The sequence below is a fragment of the Bombus affinis genome, chromosome 17, assembly GCF_024516045.1.
Source record: "Bombus affinis isolate iyBomAffi1 chromosome 17, iyBomAffi1.2, whole genome shotgun sequence".
Taxonomy (NCBI): Eukaryota; Metazoa; Arthropoda; class Insecta; order Hymenoptera; family Apidae; genus Bombus; species Bombus affinis.
In genome coordinates this window covers 1272740-1297065 of record NC_066360.1, presented here as the reverse complement: position 1 = coordinate 1297065, position 24326 = coordinate 1272740, and the positions used below count along the sequence as shown (strand labels likewise).

At 41.5% G+C, this 24326-nt stretch overlaps 2 protein-coding genes across 2 annotated transcripts; one reads left to right on the top strand and one right to left on the bottom strand.

The window, feature by feature from the left end:
• Positions 1–989: 989 nt before the first annotated feature.
• Positions 990–19921, top strand: LOC126926091 (uncharacterized). The gene is made up of 2 exons (XM_050742220.1): positions 990–1000; positions 17679–19921. The coding sequence occupies exon 2, from the start codon at positions 18418–18420 to the stop codon at positions 19231–19233; it is 816 nt and encodes a 271-aa protein (XP_050598177.1). The 5' UTR covers positions 990–1000; positions 17679–18417; the 3' UTR covers positions 19234–19921.
• Positions 7443–8178, bottom strand: LOC126926342 (uncharacterized). The gene is made up of 2 exons (XM_050742646.1): positions 7738–8178; positions 7443–7535 (listed from the first exon to the last, which is right to left on the bottom strand). The coding sequence occupies exons 1-2, from the start codon at positions 8176–8178 to the stop codon at positions 7443–7445; spliced, it is 534 nt and encodes a 177-aa protein (XP_050598603.1).
• Positions 19922–24326: the final 4405 nt, after the last annotated feature.

Below are 24326 nucleotides of genomic sequence, written 5' to 3'. Positions count from 1 at the left end.
CTAGCTGTTCTTCTCTCTATCGCCAAGTTGCCCCTCGTCAAGAGGTAGATCAAATTTGTAGGTAGCAAGGAACTTTAAGAAAAGTGAAAGGAAACCGAAAAATAGACGCAAAAAGATAGAAAAAGGGGCGTAGGAAAAGAGCGGAATCTGCAAACATTTTCTCCGTGGAGCTCCTTCTCTTTGTTACTGTTGGGTTTGGGCTGACTGGTGAATGGGAACGATTAACAGCTTTGGAATTTAACTAGCGAAACCGGCCGTTACGACTTAACGCTCGTACTATAGCCGTACTATCTTGCAAAATATGGGTCAGCATGGCATGTCGGGAATTATATCGTTAACGCTATCGTAGAGGCGTTCGACTGTTTTCGTCGTCTAATTTCCAGCTCGTAATACGTGTTTTTGCCGTCGAGCGATCGAGAACAAGATAGCAACAAATCCGTGAAGGATCTGCTGGCGGATTTAAAGAGGAAGTTTCGACAGATTCAAAGACAAGAATACCGTAGGCACCAGGAAATGAAACACCGTGGAGTGTTCAGCGGCTCGGAGGCTTTGCTGTGCGATAAGGGCAGCGATCTGGATCAGCGCGAGAAAAACGAAGACGCGCAGAACGAGAGGACCCTAAGAGGAGATCGATCAAGTTGTACCTGAGCCTATCAACGACCATAGAATGTACACCGACACGACGAAGAAGAAGGAGGATGTCTCCTTTAGATGTACCGAGGAATTCACCGGCGATTCTATCGGACAACCAATCGCGAGACAATTCGCACGGTCTTCAGAGAGGATCTCAAAATAATCTGCTTACGGCTTCTCATAGCAGAGACTCTAGTTACTCTGTGGCCTCTGGAACCGCTTCGATCTCGACTTCTATGGCTTGTCAGAGAGTTGCCAGCGCCCGGTCCTCCATGCACTCTCCTATGGGTTTGATGTCCTTAGGAAATCAGGGAATTAGGGAATTGTTTGGTCGGCAACATGCTGCAAAACGCGAGTCCGATCTACGGTTTCAAAGTCATTCGAGGTAGGCCAGTCAGGATTCCAGTCACTATCAAACTTCGACGTCTACGGTTAAGGCAAATATCGCGCCTCGATCGTATCTGCTAAGTGAGCCACATCTACAGAACGAGCAGTCAGGCGGTCCTTACTACTACTCCGATCTCCTTGTCCTGTTTTTGCAATCAGGTTTTCAGGACAGAAGTGTGACAGGAAGTGTAAACCTAAAAAAAAATGTAATATTGCATGGCTATGTCGTACCGTCGTGTATCGGTACTTTTGCCTGGACCACCTCACAACCGAATTCATCGTTTATAATGGTATATAATCACATATGTAATACACAAAAATTGGTACAAAAAAACACTACTAAAGAAATATTCCGATCTCCAAGGTAGCGTAAACGCCGTAGACACCTTCGAGTCGATGAAGTCGATCGGTCATTCTTCCAGATTGCCTTAACTAAACAATCAAAGAGACGACGCTTCCGTGTTAAACAAAAGGAACGATATAGGACGTATCTTGAATCCAATTTCCAGGCAAATGGCCAGACACGTTCAAGTGAATGACTGGCCAATTGTTGAGCGACTACAAAGTCGATCTCGTGGACAAGAAGAACTTTTGCGAAGCCGATACTCTGAGGAGTGTAAAATCTACCGATCCTTTGCCTGATATCTCGTCGGTAGAGATTAGCACGAGGAATCTGTATCCGCATGGCCTCTCGCGATAAGTCGAACAATCAGTCGAACAGCCGAAACACGTTCGAGTTGGTGCTTGAAACGCAGACGTCCCATCGAAGGTCTAGGCCTTTGGAGGGCTTTTGGGACGACGTCGGACTTCAAAATCTGGCAGAACAGAGGAACAGAAACAACCGAGTAGCAACAGTTCCGCCTACTCAGGTTGAGGAAGAAGCGCCGCAGGACGTGTGTGACATCGATAGCGGTTCTACGTCGAACAGTTTCAACGTCGATGACCCCTGGGAGCAGGACTCCTTGTGGAGAGAAAATCTCTCTGTGTTTGCTTCGCGTAATCCTTCGCACTTCGCAGCTGGGGGCAGACTGAATCTCTTTGATTCAAAAGCCACGCCGATTCTTTTCTTTGTTGGCCATCGATATCGTGCGCGTTTGTTAGAAGTCCGCGACGGTTGCCGCGTTGCGTTCTCCCGAAGATTCGGCGAAAGAGCCGTAGGGATATCGATGGCACATTAGGCTTGTCGGCATAGCGCTTTAAAGATAAAACGCTTTGTGCCGTTGGAAATTTCCGAGGTCGAGTGCCGCCACAATATAAACAGACATTAACAACAAATATCGATATATCAAACGCATAGACATAAATAACCAACGTGCTCCAAAAAACTAACAGAAGCAAAGTATCGTTATCCGAATGGAACAACAGCATCAGATGTGTCGTCTAGTTACCAAACCCATCGTCTAGTTATTCAAAGCACAATCGAATCCATGCACGACGCACAATTATCAAGCGGACAGCCAACCGTAGCAGCGACGGCGAAACGGCGACGGCGATGATAGTGGCAACGGCAGCAGCAGACCGGTAAACAATCGAAATATCAGGACTTTTATTCGCTGTGGAAAGTTGCCGCCCTTCCCAGCTATTGAAACCTAGTTGGAATACCCAGTGTGGTGTTAACAAAAGAGAGGCAGCTGCCGGAGAACCTTGCCTTTTGGCAATCTGTGAATGTTGATAGGTTTTCCAACAGATATATACGAACAGCTTTGGAATTTTCTTGATTCTTTTTTGAAAACAGTAAGAGATTGTCTTTCTCTTTAAAGGTTTATTTTGCTGCGTATTATGATTATCGAAAGGCTGCATCGAATAGACATAAATATTTCTATGGTAAATTTGTTATCTAAACATCGATCTAAACCTAGACCTTCGTAAAAATTTCATCTTTCCGCTTTGATGCGATCAGAGCTACACTTTGTCGATTAAAAGCGACGTAATTATTGAAATTATTGAAATACGCGTATGATGGAAATGCTGGGTCCGAGGAATGTTACGTCTCGTTTAGAAATTCGATTGAAAACCGATTGAAAAGCGCTGAAAATCCAACTGAATCGGGATTATTTACAGGGTATCGATGAAACGCCTTCGAACAACGTCGGCAACGTTTATTTACGAACTACTAACGATGCATTTGAACGACGAACGTTAAACCGCCTGAATTCGGTTTTTTAAAAACAGTACTAGCGACATCGCAAATTTTATTCCGATCACCATCGATTTTAATCGCTATTCGGTTAAAGTTTAGATGAAATATAAGAAAATGGAAATTAATCTCAACGATCGGAGAGTGAAATTCTCTTTTCTCATACATTGTCCATCTTTTAGGAATATTTTATTCGTTGCAGAGTTTTAATATATTTCGAACTTGGGTTTCTCAAGATACCAGCGCGGTTAATTTGCCAAATTTCTTGTCTTTCTTTTCTTCGAGTTACCTGGCATCGTCCGTTGTGATTATTAGCCAGCGACCTACAGTTTTGCTGGATTGCAGTTTTAAATCTTAGACTCGCTATCACAGGTGAACGTTAGTGTTTAAACAAGTGTCTGCTTGTTTCTTTTAAGTTCGATATTCTTCTATCATCTAAAATGCTGTAATTATTAAGTTCAAAGTTCTTGTATGAAAACTTTAACGTTGAACTGAAAGAAGTGCACGATGTTCGTTGCTAACTTTATTTAACAGAACTTTAAATTTTAAACGTTCGTTCGAGGAATTCCTAAGAATAAAGAAATTAAAAAGATAAAAAAGTTTGAGTTTAAACATTTCCTAATACGAAAAATTAACTAAAAAGAGAAACATCCTTTCGACAAAAGATACAAGATCGTCATATTTGAAAAGAAGAAACTAAACAACGTGAGGTTTCGAAGAGTTCAATAACAACGGGATACAATGAGAAAATTGGACGAAAATTAGACGTGTCAACGAGGAAGGACGAATTTCGTACAATAAACCCGTCGCCAAAGAATCATTCGTGGCTAGGAGATAGCAGCGTAATAAAACGAGGAAGCAAGTTAAAAAGTTCTTCCGCGAAATTATATCGAATCTCTGGGAGAGAGGTGAGCGAACTCCGGCACGCGTAACAACGTAACAAGCGTTGTAGGCGCACGCACGACTTTGATCGATAAGTCGATTAAGAGTTGCAACGCATTATATACGGAGATGCTTAATTTCGATTCGGCCCGCGCGTGCGCTTGCCCTTGTACAGTATGAACGAGTAGAGCGCTATTAGAAAATGTTCTTGTCATAAAGTAAATTATGCTGGCATCGATTCTCTGTTTTCCCCTTGTTGCTCCTTCGATAGTTAGATATTTTTCGTTAACCGAGCAAATCTGATATTCGTTTAGTAATCTTGATAAATTTTCCGATTTTAGCGTATATTGGGATTTGAAACAACAGACTTCAAAGTTTCAATCTATTACGAAGTAAAATTAACGGGACGGTTTGGGAACTAAGATTAGAAATCTGTTTCAAACTGCAATGCTCGCGCATTCGCTTTTAAAATATTCGAATAAAAGAAAATGTCCATTTTCATTAGACGGCGCAAGAAAGTCGGATACCTTCTTCATATTTCAAAGCAAATATCGATAAACATGCAGTTAATAAATTTTGTCTCTGGTCTTACTTTCGTTGAGGTTTATTTTAGCAAATTCATTGAAAAATTTCCTATCTACGATACGGGGAATTTGTGAAAATAGCGGATAGCGACAAATTATTTGCGTTGTCAAGCGATATAAACAGTGATACTGATATAACTCCTCGTAAAGACGATGTTGAATTTAGTAAAAATCGATTATTTCGTCGGGTTCGTCAAGAATCGTCAAGTCGTAGAATTTGTAACTTCTTTCATATGTATATAAAAAAAATTGGGGAACAATATACACCGATGATATTCTTTGTTCAGCCATGTGGTATCCTCAGGTATTGGCCACGGCAAATTTTAATAGAGAAATAATGCTTTGGAGATTAGAAATGGGTCAACCGTATCGAAAATATAAAGTTAACGAACCAATGTCAAGATAAGATCTAGAATAATATGAGAAATGTTAAAATAATATAAAAATTACATTTCTAGAAATAACGTGCTGTAATAAGCAATCTTAACTAATCAGTGTTATATGGATTTAGGATAAGATACCACAAAGATGAAATAACGTATAAAATAAAAAAACCTGAACAAGTTACGAAAGAATTCATTTCGAAACATGGTATTGCAATTGTACTTTTCTAAAACAGATTTGAATCATAATGATAAATGTTTATGAGCTATGATATTTTTAAATGCTCGGACGGTTAGGCCTGATGTTGGAACATTGTTAGTTTCTCTTGATTCAGGATATGTACAAGTGTGGACTCATCACCCGGATTTCTACAAGCTTTCTCAGTTATTCGTTCTATACGTGATTGTGCATTAGCATTAGTAACTGATCCTAAAAATCATTTTATTGTAACAGGTAAAAAAGGAAAGCATTTAATTTCTACAACATTATTTATTTATTATAAGATTACTTTTTGTATGTAACGAGATACTTCATTGCGACAAAATATTTAATATAAAAGGAAAGATAAAGCCAGAAAATATGATTAGAGAGTAAGACCACTTAAAAAAATTTAGGACACAATTCTGGATACATTAAAGTTCGGTATCTCGCGAATTATTACACAATAATGATAACAAGTCAAATCTAATAAAATTTACTTTTCATTAAAAAATCGTACCAGAACAATTATTTATTAATTCTTAAGAAGATACATATAAATAAGAAAGTATGGTAAAATTTAATTAGTATAATAAAAATAATATATGTCTATGATCATTCTAAAATATAAAAAGTGAAATAGCCTTACGTTCATTGATATATTAAGAACACATACATATTTTAATGATAGTTGTATAACATCATTTCTATATTACACGCAAGGTATGATAAGTATTCTTGTTCTAAGGCACAATATGATTTCATATGAACAACATTCAGTTTAACAAATTATACCTTTTGTTCGGTTTTCATCATGGAATAACATGGTGGTGTCTTCCAAATTGCACTGGACGTGCGTTCTAATCTATTCCTATCTACATTTTGAAACATTTTAGTCAAATCCAGTGTGCACTTTCTACTATCAAAGAATTTATGAACTGCTTTCTCTGGAATATATCGTTGCGTTGTAAATTGATTTTTACGTATGTGCGCTAAAATTGATAAAAATTCGAGTACTCTATGCACTCTAATGTTTATTAACTTATTAAGTAAAACAATACTTATATTGTGCCCAAAGTGGAATTGTATGTTTTGGCCTCGATTCATCATCCGATTCATCGTCGTCAGATTCACTATCTAAAATGTAAGTGGTTCGACCATGCTGTTTGGAGCCATATTTTGCCTAAAATATTGAATGAATAATAGCCTGTGCTTTTATAACAGAAGAATACTTTGATATTGTTTGTAATGTTATCTGTGATGTAAGCATCTGTTCATTACTTCAGCTGCAGTTTGTCGTTTAGCTCTTTCTTTTCGTCTTTCAGCTTCTTATTCTCGACGTCTTTGTTCGGTTAATATTCGTTCCGCCTTTTCTTGTTCTTGTAAACATTGTAAACGCTGTTGCTCTTCTTCTTTTCTTCTTTCCTCCTTTTCCTGCGAATTAATCCAACTGTAGTTTAATTTTCTATACTATATAAAAATCAATATCTTTTTCGGTATCCTTATTTTTGTACACATTCATCTTTTAAATTATCAATTTTGTACCCGAGCTCGTTGTAATTGAGCTAGACGTTTCTTCTTCCGTTTTTGGCGCTGTCTCTCTTGCATTTGTTTTGCTAAATGTGATTTTTGTGCTAATTTATGTGCAATCGCTTCCTCTGCAATGTTTGCATTTTTCAAAGCTTTTGTTTGTGCAATAGCTCGAGTATTTTGTTCTCGTGTTTTTGTTCTAGTTATTCTAGTTGAGCAAGTTTCGAAGTGTTCGTGCCTGCCTGTTCAAATGCTTCAATTTTTTCCTTTACTGATACCTTGACATATGGATCGAATAGAGCATTCGATTTATACGTATTCTTTTTTATCTAAAATTCAGTAACTGAATCCTTTTCCTTCGAAGATGGTTGTATTTCATCTTCGCCCAATATCATAGATCTGTTCTGCCGCTTTTTAATTTCTTGTTTCTTAATATTTGCTTGAAACTTTTTCATTTCAGAGGATGACTCATCTTCTTCTTTTAGCTGCTGCATCTTCGTGTTTGCACCCCGTGAAAAAATTCTCCTTCTATTACTATTTCTTGTTGTCATTGAAGACATTTCTGGCTGTATTGCATCTTCTCTTATAGAAAGATGATCCTGTGAATGTGTCTGTGAAGTATCCGCGATCTTCCTTGAAATCAAACAAAGAAATAAATAATAAAGAAGAAATAACACAAGGCCCTACAAAATATAGTATGTTTTGTACTAGTTACTATGTTTTGTAGGGCCTTGCGTTATTTCTTCTTCTAAACTACTTCTAGCACTTTTACTTTTTTTAGATCGGCTTTCACGTTTCCTCTAAAAATTTAGAATATATTTAACAACGTTACAATAGAATTTATATACACAATGTACATACATTAAGTAATTAGATTTCAACATATTAATTAAACGATATCAAGCATTATTGGATACTATATATAAAGGCTAGTATTGATTAGTAACATAAGATTTGGGGTAAGATTAAAAGTATTAAATTTCATCATAATATGATACAAACATTTATATTACTGTCAAGAGTTAACAGCCCTCGTAATTTTGCAGCGACTGACATTGACCGCTGCTTTTTAATGTTAGCTGCAGCTTTTCTTGAAGCCTCTCTTTTTGCTCGGCCAATTGTTGCTTCTACCACATCCCCAGTTTTTATATTTTTATTTTCTGCTTTATCATGTATTGCAGTAGAATCTGATACTGTATTATCAATATTGATAATATCATTTTCTGGGATAATTTCTATACGATGATAACCTTTTTTCTTCAAAACTTTCGGCGTAGTTGAAGTTGAAGGACCAGGTTGTGGTGTTTGAGCAATTGAACCATGTAAAGAATCCAAAGTATCTTCAAAATGGTCGTTAACAGATTTTTTAATACCCAAGCAATATATATTCAATATACCTTTAGTAATCAGTGCTTTAATCCGACTCTTTGATCTAGTATCCATATTTAAAATCTACAAGTAAATTCTTTATAAGTATTTAATATATACATTAAACTATACTTTTTAATAATACATACCATAATTTAATACTATGCTTGAAATTATGACATATATAACAATTAATACAAACACATTGTGTTTACTTCTATTAACTTAGAAGCATATGTAAATTATTTTTCAAAAGAAAAATATACATATGAAACAATAATAAAATAATGAAGTAACGTTGAGAATAGAATCTAGTTTAATTACACACATATACGCTTTTAACAACTCCATTCTTATCAGTTTTATTAAATTTATGGTGAAGCTTACAATTACACTAATATCAATGAATATTAACGTATATGTTTATTATTACACTGAATAAAAATGAAAATACTGTAATGGAAAATACAATATACTTTAATGGAAATAAAATAAGTAAATAGCGAAACATTTGTTAATATTATATTATATATATATTAATATTATATTGTTATAATATTTATTAATATTTACTTACCTTTTACGTTTGCATAAAAACTACAAAATTGTAGATATAAACTTTAATAACTGAGATAAAACAAGTCACAGAAATTAGTATCTTTCAATGGCAAAATGCGTTAAAGGAAGTGTCACAAGCGAGACTGTGCCAGTTTTCCTCCTTGAAAGTACATGTAGCGACACATAAGTTAGAGGATAATTCAAATCTTGTTGCTGTTTGTTGCTTCGGCCCATCAATATCTTTAGGATACATAGAATGTAATAATAGATAAACTCCGGGCAAAACAATGACAAAACAATATAATAATAATAATTAATAACTAAATAAGTAATAATAACATCGTATTGTTGTGTATACATGTGATTAATGTTACACATTTCGTATGTATGTACGTAATATGTCATATTATATAGATTATGGATCTTTACCATAACTTAACACAATTATTTGTTTACTATATTTACAATTTGATTACTAAAAACTACATAATATGTTTTAAAATCATTAATAAAGTTGTATAAATATAATATTTTTAATGAATTTTTTGTAGAAAGTTTTATTTATTATTAATGAAGCTTTCTTTTTTTTCGTGAAGGAAACCTCCATAGGCGCCCAGCGCCCTTCGGGAAGAGGGCGCTGGGTATTGCCAGATTCGTAACGGCTAAAACCTCCACGGTGATCGGCCTGACGATTGGTAGGAGAGCTCCGGGATCATCTTTTCGTATTGCTGCTAGGGCACTCCTTTGTCTTCCCTCTGATGGTGTAATCGGGAGTCATCCTTGGTTGATTGAGCCCTTAGGAGGAACCATTCCTCCTAACGCCAAGCTGCCTGGGCTGTCGTGCAAGTCCGGAGGAGAGGCCCGACCCTCTTCGGCGTGACGGCACTCTCGATGGGTGTTGTCCTCTCACCCTTTCTCTCTCGGCGCGTTCTTCTGCGAGCATGAGTTACTCGCAGTAGGAGCGGACGGCGATGTATTCCTATTGATCCCTCAGCATGGCTTCTATGATCGCCTCTCGGGGGTCAAGCTCTCGCCGATGACGAGTCGTAGGACACGGTGCGGTTCCTCCCACGCCGGGCAGAACTCCAGCGAGTGCTGTGCCGTGTCTTCCTCTTCCTCGCAGTGGTGGCACGTACTAGTCACCGAATCCTTAGCAGGAACTCCCCGAACGCTTCGTGCCCCGTGAGTACCTGCGTCATCCTGTACGTCAACGGGTGCCCGCCACGATCTCTCCAGGCCTCCCAGTTTGGTAGGACCGCTTCAACGGCCTGATGAGGCCGCACCGTATCCTCGACGGCGAGCTGACTGCGCCACCGTTCCAAGTCTCGAGCCTTGCCTCCCACCGGACGTCGCGGGCCGACTGGACCGCAGAGGGCGTATCCCCGCCCGAGCACAGGTCCTGCAGTTGATGGTACACCCGTCGAAGCGCTAGGGCCTGGAGCTCGAACGGAGGAGACATCGCCAGGACAGTCGCCGACGCATATGATATCGCCCGGTATCCCCTTACGATCCTGATGGTGGTCGTCCTATGAAGGCTCCTCAGCAGGAGTAGACTGCGTCGACTTTTCATCAGATCCTTTGTCCACAGCGGAGCCCCGTACAGGACCTGAGAACGGATGACTCCCTCATACAATCGGCGCACTCCGACTTCTGCCTCACCGACATTCGGCAGCAGCCCACATAGAGCGTTGGCTGTCGTCGCCACTTTGGGAACCAAGAGCTTGAAGTGCGACCCGAACGTCCATTGACTGTGGATGGTGAGGCCCAAGTATTTCATCCGAGGTCCTGCCTTAACCTCCTCTCCGCTTATGTCCAAACACTGGTCGGGCGGAGGAGCTCCTCGACGTCGGTAGTCATAAAGCCATATGGCCTCTGACTTGGCTGGGGACACCTTCAGGCCCAGCCTCCGTATAGCCCGTATCATGCAAGCGGCGGCAGGCTCTCCGTGACGGAGCGTCTCGTGCCACCAACGTCCTCCGACCAAGACCAATGTGTCGTCCGCATAACACACCATGCCTGAGTCTGGGGATATGGGGCAATGAAGCACCGCGTCGTATCCGATGATCCACAGAATCGGACACAAAACCGAACCCTGCGGAACCCTCTTCTCCATCGTTGCCGGTGTAGCCGACCCATCTGTCGCTCAGGTAGGCCCGTATGACACGAACATACTCCTTCGCTAGGAATGAACGTATGGGTTTCTCGGATATTTTGAGCATTAGCAGACGAATAAGGCAGAATTGGAAAAAGAGTTCCGTCATGGATTGGTACTCTGCTTCTAATCATTTATATTTATTACATGAGTTTTCGGTAAATAGAAAGAAACCTGGGGGGGCAGTTTTAAATACTCGACGAAAAATGTTAACGAAGGAAAATTCCTGAGGAGGTTTGATGAAAATATAAATTTTATGGTTAATGACGACGCGACAATCAATTTCAGAAACGATTGGAACGTATATATGTCGACGAATTGAAGAAGATTTTACCGCCGTGTGGGAGGAGAAGCGTTAACCATTGGTGGAGCGACGAGTTGTCCGGGTTGAGAATGGCAATTCTAAGACTAAGAAAATAAGCTTAGCGGGCAGTGGCAGCTGGGAGAGACAATGTTGGCCTCAAGGTAAACGAATTCAAGGGTCTCTAATATCCTGTCACAGAGTATGGTGTTGAATGAATTTTTTTTTTTTTTGCGTGGGGAGGGGAAAATGCTATTACGCATGCCCAGTGACCCGCATCACTGGGTTATGTGGGAGTCGGTCGGATGTCGTTGCCATACTCACTAAAAACCCCTCCTCCTTCTTCCTCCGCTTGGGGGGCAGACAACCCCGGTAAAACCTGTCGGCAGTCATCAGGGTTGTCCTTTCGTGCCCCGTAGTATCTACTTCTTCGGGCAGTTACTGCTCATGTCGTCCTCTCAGCCAGTTCAGAATACTGGGCTGGTCTCCTTCTGCAGTTTTTCGTTGTTTCATGTTCTTGCCCTCATTGCTCCGCGTAGTTGTTGTTTCGCTCGTTCTCCTCCTTGCTTCTTCCCAGGCCCTCGCTGTCACCCTCCTGTGACACATGACGGTCTTGCAGAATTGCCTGAATTTATTCCAGCTCTCGTCCTTGGCGGTCACCGTGGCGATAAGATTGCCCACGTCTATCTTCCCGCCCAGAGCGTTCTCCAGCTCGATCCTTCCGTCCGTCCACTTCGGGCACGCGAAGAGGGCGTGCTCTGCATCGTCGTTCGGGTCTCCACAGTCGAGACAGTTGCTGTCGCTGTCCCTGCCAATCCTTTTCCTATAAACACCGAAGCTCCCATGCCCGGTTAGCAGCTGCATGGTGTGGTGATCGATGTCCATCTTCTTTTTGGTAAATAGCAGCGCACTCGGTATTAGCTTCTTTGTGATATTTTCTTTTTTGTAGTTGTTCCACTCCTTCTGCCAGTCCTCTTGGGCCTTCTTGCGAGTCGCCTCCAGTTCCTCCTTCAGCTTGCAGCCGTCATCCGTGCCAATCCTGGACCCATGGATCTTGTTCCTCTCGTAGGTCTCTCCGAGCATCTTTATCTTTATGTAAATCGGGAGATTCCCGGTCAACACGCAAAGTGCCGCGTGGGAGACGGTACGGTATGCCGTCGTTGTTATGCACAGGGCCGTTCGTTGTGCTCGTTTCAGCTTTTTCCTGTTCTTATCGGTATTCGCTGCTCTAGCCCACACCGGTGCTCCGTAAGTTACGATGGACTCCCACACATTGTAGTAGAGCCTACGAGCCAAGCTGGGCGGCCCGTTGATGTTGGGTAGAATTCCCCTAAGTGCTCCTATTAACTTGTCGGCTCTGTTACACACCATCTCGATATGCGCACCGAACCTTCGACTGGAGTCAATGACGACTCCGAGATACCTGATGCGATCGACCGTTTCGATGTCCGAGGAGCCCAACCTGAGTTTCACCACTCTCGGCACTCGCAAGCTTGTGATGAACATGACCTCCGTCTTTTCTCTCGCCAGGGTGAGCCCGACACTCGTGCACCAGTCGTTGGCGATCCTTAGCATCGTGTTGACCTTGGCGGAGGCCTCTTCGTTCCTCCCGACGGAGCATGTGATGGCCAGATCATCCGCGAAGGCGGTTGCTCTGACCATTGACATGTTGTCGAGTCTCTCGAGCAACCGGTCGTATACTAAGTTCCACAGGAATGGTCCGAGGATGGATCCCTGCGGGACTCCCGCCGCCACCTCGTGCTCCACCGTGCCGTGCTGGTTGCTCACGATGATCCTCCTTCCGGATAGGTAACTGCCGATTAGCCTTTTGACCTTCCATGGCAGCTTCCTCTTGTCAAATTCCTCGTATATGCTCTTCCAGCTGAGCGAATTGAAGGCATTGCTAATATCTAGGGTGATCAGGTGTTGAATGAATTGACTATGTCTAAAGAGACTGCCATTGCTAGCTCACCTCGGGAAACCATGACTCGTGACATATCTCGCATCCTGTTCACCGCATCCATCGTCTATACCTCCATCGTCAAACACCTTCTCCACGCCACGCATGTGCTGGTTGAGCACATGTTAAGTAAGAGGAGCGCGATTCCCGCATCCCAGTCTGACAGCACCCGGCCACGAACAATCTGTCCTTGTGTTGCCCCATTGCGAGGAGTGAGCATTAAAGTCCCCCAGGACGAGGACCTGATGTGGAAGGTGTCGTCTCACGCAATCGCCAACCTCGTCCAGGAACTCCTCAAGCGCGACCAGGCCACTGTTTGGAGAGACATGTACGCCCACCACCACCATTCCACTCGATCGCGGCATAACCCTTGCCCTGTTCGAGTAGGAGCCCCGCGGCGGGTGTGCCCGGTGCTGACGTCCACGTCATAGCGACTAAGCCGTCCAGGTCTCCGACCCAGTTAGGGATGTCTAGTATACGATAGGGCTCGACTACTACCGCCAGGGCAATCCTGTTCTCCCTTATCGTCTGGAAGAGCAGGTCTTGTGCCTGTTTCGATCGTCCCAAGTTTGTCTGGAGGAGCCGTATGAATCTACTTTACTAAGTCCATATCCATGGCCTCCCCCGGCCATCTGCCCCATTCGTGATCCTGTCTTCTTCTTGCGGTAGATCTCTCGCGTTGTCGCCCTATGTTCTGGCTCAGTCCCTTTAGTTTTCGGCGGAACGCATGCCGCCCCTCCCATTCTGTGGGTGGTGGCCGCACCAAGCGACTCACAGAGCGGGCACCTGGACACGGAGGCAGAGCAGCTCTTGGCCTGATGACCGATGCCTCCGCACCTGTAGCATAGCTGCCCCCGATCTACCGTAGATCCGCAGGTCACTCTCACGTGTCCTAGCTCTAAGCATCTATAACATCTTAAGGGCTTCTTCAGGATGGCTTCGACCCTCGCCATTGACCAGCTCACAAGACTTAGATTCCGCGCTGTTGCTGTCGCGCATCTTATCCATGCTGACCCAAGGCCACCTCTGGAAATCTTGATGTCTCCTACTCGAACTTCCAGTGCTTTGCATCCTCCGGCCCTCGTCAGGGTGTCTCGAAGTTCTTCCTTGCCGACCGAGATGTCGATCTTGGTTACCCTCAGATTGGCCGTTCTTGTTGGGACCACAACTTTCATTGTGGTCGGATCCAGGGCTTTTGTCAACCGCGCTGCAAGCGCGAGTGCCATCTCCCTCTCTCTGTCCCCGGGAACTTCTAGAATGAGCCTCCCAATCATCGCCTTCTTGATTTTAACTTGTTCAATACAAAATTCGGGCAGCGGAAATTTCTGTCTAGCTGTCACCAGCATTTCGGCATATGTTATTTTCGTCCCCTCACTCAGCGTTAGGGTCACCGCAGATAACCGCGGAGGGGGAGGGAGCATCACCTTCCTGGTCCCCTGCACCGACCCTCCTGTTGGGGTTAATTGTGAGGTCCTAGGTACCTTGGCAGCAGCTGATCTCTTCGCAACCTTCCTGTTTCTCTTATGCTCGATCACCTTCCATTCACCACCCTTTTGCCCCTTCGAGGGCGATGATATTTGGGTGGCATTGCCTTGTCAACTCCACCGTGCCCGCGGCAGTGGTGCTTGCTACCTCCTTTAAGGTTTTAATGTATGTGTTCTTCATTATCTCCTCTACTTGCCGAATTAGTTCAGCTCCTATTTCCGCTGTGGGGGATGTTCTCATCTCCGAGGTCAGTTCCATAGGTATGTCTGGAACTGTGGGTGTCAGCTTCTTTTTTCTTTTCCTGGACGTCTCTGCTGAGGATGGGGTCACATAGGCCATCAGCTCTTCGACGTCCGAACTCAAACTTCCCTGCAAATTTCCAGCCGTGGTGTTTCTTGCATCTGATTCGACGCTTCGAGCCATTACCAGATCCATGTCTGAACCCTCTGGTTTATCCACCCTACTTGCGAGCTTCATGGATTTTATTATTATCGAAGGAAATAGAGGTGACAAAATGGAAAATACAAATTTAGAAAAGTAAACTAAAAATATAGCTCAGTTTATGAACTATTATTAATAAAAACATTTACATTTTAAGAGATTATTATATTACAGTCATATAAAATATATGATTTTTTAAATTTTACAAATTCTTCTTACAAACTAATGTATGTTATAAACTACATATAATGTTCATATTTTCATGCATTCAATAACAATAAGTAATATATCACAAAAAAAAGTTAAATACTAAATACATGTTTACGGAACACGATTTTAAAGAATAAAATATTTATAATTTATAACATACTTATGTACATACATGTAAATAATATATGTATATAAATAAATAATAAATATAACATTTAAGTGTACATTAAATTTATAATGGACAGTTTTATAACGTCTGCGTTCTTGTAATAAATAAATTTTCTTATTTTTTATCTAGTGATTAATATCTAGTGATTAATGGGCCTTTTATATTGCTTTTGAATTTAAAAAATCGTATGATTTATATATTTTAAAAACTTTTATATTCATGGTAAAAATATCGTGTATTTATTTTATTGTATACCTACTATTATTTGTTGTTCGATTTAATTCGAATTTGATAGTAGAATTTCTTGAGAAACCTGTACTACTTTGAGCATAAAGTTGTAATACTTCTTTCTCAAAAGTAGGATCCAATAGGATAGCAATACCTTTTGTTCCTGCTTTCAAAAAATTTTTGGAATGTGCTTTTAGACACTTCCCATGAAGCTCGATTTTCTTTCAGCATGTCAACAAGTGATTGTACCATTGGAAATAATGTAGAAAGATTACTAAGAAACAAAATAACGAAACTAATCATATAGAAGACTAAAATTAACTTAATAAAGAGAAAGGTTTATGATCTATAATCTATATTCTACTATCTTCACAAAACATCACTGTCTTTTTCAATTAAGAAAATCTTATCGTTTACAAAAATACTATTCATCCTTTTAATTACGCTCATTATGGAAAATGGATCTTAAATCCGATTTTTTGACTTTGAATGTACATTAAAAATAAAAGTATATGCATATATTGTACAAAGACAGTTTCTTTTAAAATATACTCACGTAAAAAGTAGAAGGACTATATTTGTAATGAATTTAACTTGTAGGTCTGGTATAGATGCTCGTTCTCTATTCATCATTTCTATGGGGGCATTACCCATACTTTTTTCTAAATCTCCTTGTGAAAAAAATTCATCATCCATTATGTCTATTATGTCTCAACGTATTCAATTCTTTAATAGCTTTATACTAAATTATGTTATTTTGCCATAACTTTATAATTTGATTCCTTTACTGTTTCAAATTGACTGCCTCCTGTGAAACTCTTTTGACTTAATTTATGATTTAATTTTCATAATTTATAGCTTATTATATATTTTTACATATTTATTACATAATTTGTTAAATATTTTATAACTTATATACATATTAATTCAAAGCTTGTATATTTTTAGAAAAATAATGGTGTCAATGTATTCAATTGTGTCAACCAGTACACTATCGTGTTCAAAAAATCAATCTTTTCGTACAACATGACTAACATGCTTCTCTAATCCTCAACATGTTAAATCGATATATAATCACAGGGTGGTTGTCAACTGGTAGTACCCCCTGGAAAGGGGATGATTTGTTTTCGAGAAAATCGACTTTGAATTTTCGCTCGGTACGCGTGCACTTTATCGCGTCACGCTTTAACGGATCTCACTGTAGATCGTTGTCTCGATGGATAATATCGCAGTTTAAGTTTGTTTTTGCCGTAACGGAAAATTAGCAATACATAATGAAATAATATGAAGTAATCATAAAGTTTATTATTACAAAAATTACTGAAAATGTTGCCCATTCTGTTGAACACATACTTCTGCTCTTCTAATTAAATTTCTATGAACACTTTCTAACGTATTCGATCGTTTTAAAGTATGAAAGGCTACAATAATCTTTTTCTTTCAATTGCTCGCAACTTGCGATTTCTTCAGAATAGACAATTGATTTAATATGACTCCATAAATAAAAGTCAAGCGGAGTTAAGTCAGGAGAGCGTGATGGCCAAGCTATTGTACCAGCATGACCAATCCAGCCTTGGTAATGTTGGTTAAAAAATCTCTCACATGACGACTAAAATGTGACGGTGCACCGTCTTGTTGAAAAATTAAACTTCCTCTAGTTGTCAGCGGTACATCTTCTAATAATTCCGGTAGTTTGTTTTGTAAGAAATCGAAATATGCTGCTGACGTTGCATTTCCTTCGAAAAAATGTGGCCCAATAATTAGATGTCCAATTATACCAGCCCAGACGTTTACGTTCCATCTTACTTGAAAACGTGTTTCAAGAATAGAGTGGGCATTTTCATTTTGCCAATTATGCATGTTATGGACATTGAACATGCCGTCCCTTGTAAATTTCGTTTCATCGGTCCATAAAATTTTTAACAGAAATCCTGCATCGTTGGCATGCTGTTAAAGCAACCAATGACGAAATGCCTTTCGCGAAATCTTATCATGAGGCATGAGTCCTTGTACTCTGGTGATATGATAAGCATGTAAGTTGTTTTCGTGTAGAATTCGAAGAATCACGAAGCAACTAAGATTATACCGCAAAGAAAGGTTTCTTGCACTTATGTCAGGATGTTTCAAAACGTCCTTTAGTATTTGCTCTTCAACATTTACACTAACGCGTCGTCGACGACCACCATGTCGTCTAAGTTTTTCAAAAGAACCATATCCGCCGAGAGTTCGTTCTGCTCTTTGAATAACACGTCTGTCAGGATGTCGACGATTGGGATACCGGTGTCTGTAATGATCAGCTGCGACTGATGCGTTACCACCACACGCGCCTAACGAAAGTATCATGTCTGTATATTCCCGATTGCTGTATGTAGACATGATGGTAGACTAATAGGTACTGATAGTGGATAGCGATAAAAGTCAGATAGTAAGTTAATAGGTAGGAAAACACTTCGGTCACATTGGAAGTGTTCATCAACATAACGTCAATCGAGACAACGATCTATAGTGAGATCCGTTATAACGAGACGTGATAAAGTGCACGCGTACCGAGCGAAAATTCAAAGTCGATTTTCTCGAAAACAAAGCCTCAAACGAAACATTTTTATTCCACCCGTTACCAATCACCCTGTATATAACGAATTGCGACAACAATAACTCTCATTATTTCGCACTATCTATCCTCGGCTAAGCCTCCACATTGATGACCCCGACGTGATATAAAGTGAAGGAGGTGACCGTGATAGTGCCGCCGAGATTCCAATTACTGTTTTCTTTTTTCTTTTTTTTTTTTTTTTTTTTTTTGCGTAAAAATGACGAGTAATCCAGCCGTTGCAGCCAATCTGCTGGCCCGCGTGCCTCCAGTAATGTCCAAAAGCATAAGGCTATGGTTCAGAATACTTGAAGAACAAATGGAGGCAGTGGGTATAACGGACGATCGGTCCAAGTGCAGAGCTCTCGTCGGCTGCCTCGAGCCTCAATACCTGGAGCAGATCGAGGACGTGTATACGACCCTCCCAGCCGCCGGACGGGACGATAAGCTTAAGACCGAGCTAACGCACGTCTTCGGGGAATCGGACAACGAAAAATTTAAAATGTTGGTGGGAAAGGAAGAGTTCGGCGACAGAAAACCTTCGAGATTCTACCACGATCTCAGAAGACTCGCCGGTCCTCTCGCATCGGACAAGTTCATTCTCACCCTGTGGAAGAACCGCCTACCAGCGCAGGTCAGGCGCTTCTTGGCTGGGGTCGACGGCGACGACGTAGCGAGAATGTTGTGGATAGCCGACGAGGTACACGAAGACTACTCAGTTAGCGACCAGCGCGCACCTCGTCTGATAGCCATCGCCGAGCAGCCGGTACGACCTGCGGCAACAGGCGAATCTTGGCTCTCCGTCGTCAACGCCCTCAGCGAACAGATGACCCAACTGCGGGCGGAAGTGCGCGCGTCGAAATGCGATCATCGTTCTAGACGACGAACCGACCCGGGGAGACGTAACAGGCCGAGATCGAGAGAAAGATCGGGAAAACCCGATTTTTGCTTTTACCACCGAAAGTTCGAGGACCGGGCATACAAGTGCCAGTCTCCTCGCAAATGGATGCAGGGAAATGGGACCAGCCGTCCGTAAAGGCGGCAGACGACGATGGTCTGGGATTCCGCCGCATTTTCGTTACCGATAAGGCGACGCTGATTTCTTTCCTTATGGACACCGACGCCGACATAAACGTTTATCCCCGCAGCAAAAAGTGCGCCGACTGACGAACAAATGCGAGTACGAATTGTTCGCAGCCAACGGGACGCGGATCTCAACGTACGGCACCATCGCCGTCAGCCTCAACCTGTCCCTTCGAAGAGCGTTCACATAGCAATTCGTGATAGCTGACGTTCAATCACCTATCATCGGCGTGGATTTTTTGAACCGCTATGAGTTACTCGTGGACCCGCGAAATAAGCGACTTATCAATACGACGACCCAATTGACAGCAAGGGGATACACCGACACGACGGACGGGGCGTCCATAAGAACTATAGTCGGCGAATCAGTCTACCATCGACTCGTGATTGAATTCCCGGACCTAACTCGTCCACCCATTTTCGGACGAGAGAAGATACGACACGGGGTGGTACACCACATCGAAACCACACCGGGCCTACCAATCTACAGCAAACTCCGTCGCCTTGCACCCGATCGCCTCAAAGAAGTTAAGGCGGAGTTTCAAGCTGTGATCGAGCAAGGATGCGGCCATCGAAAAGTCCATGGGCATCATCCCTGCATGTTGCACCGAAAAAGGACGGAAGCCTGCGACCATGTGGCGACTACCATACCCGACAGGTATTCCCCACCCCATATTGAAGATTTTGCGCAACATCTCCACGGTAAGCGAATCTTTTAAAAAATCGACCTCGTCCGCGCTTACCATCAAATACCGATCGTGCCCGAAGACGTACAGAAAACCACGATCACGACACCTTTCGGGTTTCTCAAAGCGGCCAACATGATGTTTGGGCTTCGAAACGCCGCACAAACTTGCTAGCGATTCGTAGACGAAATCACACGAGGTCTCGATTTCGTCTACGTGTACATAGACGATTTTTTAATAGCGTTCTAAAATGAAGAACAGCACTGCGAACGTTTGCGACGCCGTAACTAAAGTACCGCTACCCGCGACTATTAAAGATTTACGAAAATACCTCGGTATGGTTAACTTTTACAGACGTTTCATACCGGGGGCAGCGAAAATCCTACAAAACACTTGTGGCGGCACTCGACAAGCCAAATACCACCACTCGACACTAACTAGTGCCGGACGACGGCAGCGCAGTGGTTAACGTATAAACAGGCGTAGGCCCTAACAGTGAGCGCGGCAAGCTGTACAGTGCACAGTAGACAGTGAGAGAGCAAAAAAAAAAAAGAAAAACAAAAAGAGTGCTAAACAGTGAAAAAATAGTGATAACATCAACCACTCTACAAACAATTTAAAAATAGAAGAAGAAAGGAATGAAATCGGAACCAAGGAGGCGGAATCCGCCATAAGCTCGTCAAAAAAAGGAATCAAAAGAAAAATAGAAAAACAACAAATAATTAAAGATAGCAGCATAAGAACTGCTACACAAAAGACGCGGAAACTCAATCCGCCTCCAAACCTGGTAACCAGGAACAAAATAAATACAAAACAAGAAAATTTAAAAGGAGAAGAAAGCGACTCACAAGAAGAGCACAACGATAAAAACGAAAATATGAAACAAAAAAGAAGCCCACAACCTCAACCAATGGCAATCACATTAAAAAACAAATTCGAAGCCCTCCAAGCCCAAGACCCCTGCACACCGCAACCGCATGAAACCATTATCGAAAACATTAAAAAAAAACGACGTATTAAGGGAAAAGGCAACCAGACAGCCCACTCCCCCGGACACGTCACCAATAACCACAAGCAAAAGCTATACCGCCCGGACAAGCACCCCCCCCCCCCCCCGCCGCCGCTCCGCCAAAAAAAACAACACCACATCCTTCAACATTACTGAAAAACCAAACTCATAAGGGCCTGCCACCCAGCCACCCCGCTGAAGTCCAGGCAGACCCCCCCACATCAGCAAAAGGGGCCAGGCCACCCCCCATCAACATAACATTACAAGACCCAAAAGACACAATAGCACTCATGGAAAATTTCCTCAAAATCAAGAATTTCCATATCAAAAGAATCCATTCAGGTAAGCACGTGCTTTATCTTCAAAACATAAATGACTACGCGAATGCAAAAAAAATACTGACCGCAGCCAACACGGCCTATTTCACATATACCCCAAAATCTCAAAAACCCCACACGTACCTACTAAAAGGGCTAGGAAACAGCTACACAGAAGCGGAAATACTAGAAGACCTAAAAGCCCTGAAAATAGAAGAAGTTAACTTCACCAAAGTGACTCGATTCACAACAAGAAAATCAAGGGAGAACAACACATTGCTCCCAATCTATATAATTCAAGTCTCCCCCGATAGCAACATTGGGAACCTACTAAAAATAAACAGACTTAACTATCTAAAAATAGCATGGGAAAAAATTTAAAAAAACGATATCACGCAGTGCTACAAATGCCAGCGAATAGGCCACACAGCACAAAACTGTAACCTAAACTATCGCTGTGTAAAATGCACTGAACCGCACGGGCCAGGCGAGTGCAAAATAAAAAAAGAAGCAGCAGTAAGCAAAGAAAAAATCTACTGCGTAAACTGCAAAAACTACGGACATCCTGCATCATACAAAGGATGCCCAAAACTCGTCGAATTACGCAAAAAGATTAATGAAAAAATCACCAAAGCAAAAACAGCAAAAGCCGAAAGAATCGCCAAAATAAGCCGTAAGTACGTCCCCGAGCTAAAGTTCGCGGACATAGTAAAACAAAGAACAAGTATAAACGAGACAAGCCCACAAGTAACAAACATAGCGGCACAAGTCAAACAAAACCCCAACCCAACAATAGACTCACCCCAAATAAGCATAATAAATGTCATTGAAGACTTCAAAAAAAGCATTCTAAAAGCTCTAAGCGAACAACAAACACAACTAAACGAAATAAAAAAAGCACTAAATACACATGAAGAAAGAATCGATTCCATCTTCAACATCATCGAAAATATAGACGAAGATTAGCCAAAACCCACCCGTCCACCAATCACAGCAAAAAATAAACCAGATAAAAGTTAAACATCTGAAAATCATCTCAATAAACGCCAACTCACTAATCTCAAACCAAAAAAGATACAGCATGCTAACACTAATTAAGAAAGAAACCCCCGACATAGTACTTATCTCAGAAACCAAACTGAACTATAGACATAAAGTGCAATACAAAAACTACTCTATAATAAGACACGACAGACCAAACGCTTCCCAAGGAGGAGGAACGGCAATCCTCATAAAAAACCCCCTGAAGTTCAAAACAATACAAAACGACAAAATAACAAAATTCAAAATCTTCGAGACGACGATCATAAAAATAAAAATAAACAATAAGGAAAACTTATTTATCTCCGCAGCCTACGCAGCCTACGGAAACCAGAAACAATTTAACGACGAATTCGACAATCTCTTCCAACTTTTACAGCTCGACAAACAGGAAAACTACTACATAATAGCCGGTGACCTTAACGCCAAACATACCAGCTGGAAAAACGAAACAAACAACACGAGAGGAAACTCCGTCAGAACCTGGCTAGACAATAAAAGCATTTTCTACAAAACAAACCTCTATGGCTCCGAGCTACCCTCTTACCCAAAAGGATGCTCCTACCTAGACATATGCCTAGCAGACGCCCGAATAAAATTCCAAAACTTACGACCAAATAACACTCTCAAAACCATAGACTACGACAGCGACCATAACGCCATAGTATTTCAGATAAGCAAAAACACATCCGACTACCTAACACTCGAAACGCAGACCGAAACACCCAGGTACAACTATAAAAAGACAGACTGGAAAAAGTTCCAAAACCTGCTCGAACAGAACTGCGACCTAAAAATCTACAACAATGTCAACCTAACAGACAGACAAATCGACTCGTTCATAGACGAAATAGAAAAACGTATACAAATCGCCCTACAAGAATCCGTACCGACATTTAAAAAAAAAAGACTCCTGCGAGCCATATATAAACTATAAAATAAAAAAAACTATAACGAGATAAAAGCTACATACTATCGAAATTAAACAACCTAAGACACAACTACTCTTACGACAAAAGAGAAGACATAGAATTCCTAAAGTACCTGCTACACGAAATAAAATCACAACTAAAACAAGAATTCGCAAACTCTATAAATCAATACTGGACAAATAAAATAAAAAATATCTCCAAAAAAGACTCTGCTAGCATGTTCCCGCAGATAAATCAAATTTTCAGACCAAAGGAACAAAACTCCATCCCGCCCCTCAAACTGCCTCCAGAAAAAGCCTCCCTCATCCAAGAAGCAGGCATCGAGATACACAACACCAACAAAGACACAGAGGGCAACTTCATAATATCAAAAACAACGGAAAAACTAGACATTATCGGCACCCACTTCGCCAAAACTCACACACAAAACGAACACATGGGCCGAGAACAATTAAACAGAATTATCATCGCCGAAACAAACATACTAAAAAATAAAATAAAACAAGACATAGCGCTAAACAAAACAGTCTGCACATTCTCAAACGAAAAACATCGGACGACCCCAAACAGCCCGATCCAGAAATAAACTACTTTACAAACTTCAATCAACTAAGTACAATCTTCTCCACGCTAAACAACAAAAAATCCGCCGGCTTCGATGGCATTCCAAACATCTCGCTCAAACGCCTACCAAACAAAATAAAATGGTACTACACAGTACTGTTTAATAACGCACTAAACAACACGTACTTCCCCAAAAAATGGAAAAAAGCCAAACTCATAGCCATTACAAAAAAAAATAAAGCCGGCTCATCACCTGCAAACCTACGACCCATAAGCCTCCTCCCCAACATAAGCAAAGTATACGAAATGATCATAAACAACCCCCTAGCAGCCTTCTGCTCAAAAAATAAGATAATCCCGGAAAACCAATTCGGCTTCCGCCACAAACACTCCACAATCCACGCAATAAACAAACTTACGTCGGATATCTGCTGTGCACTTAACGCAAATCAACGAGTAGTCGCCTGCCTAATAGACATCGAAAAAGCCTTCGACAC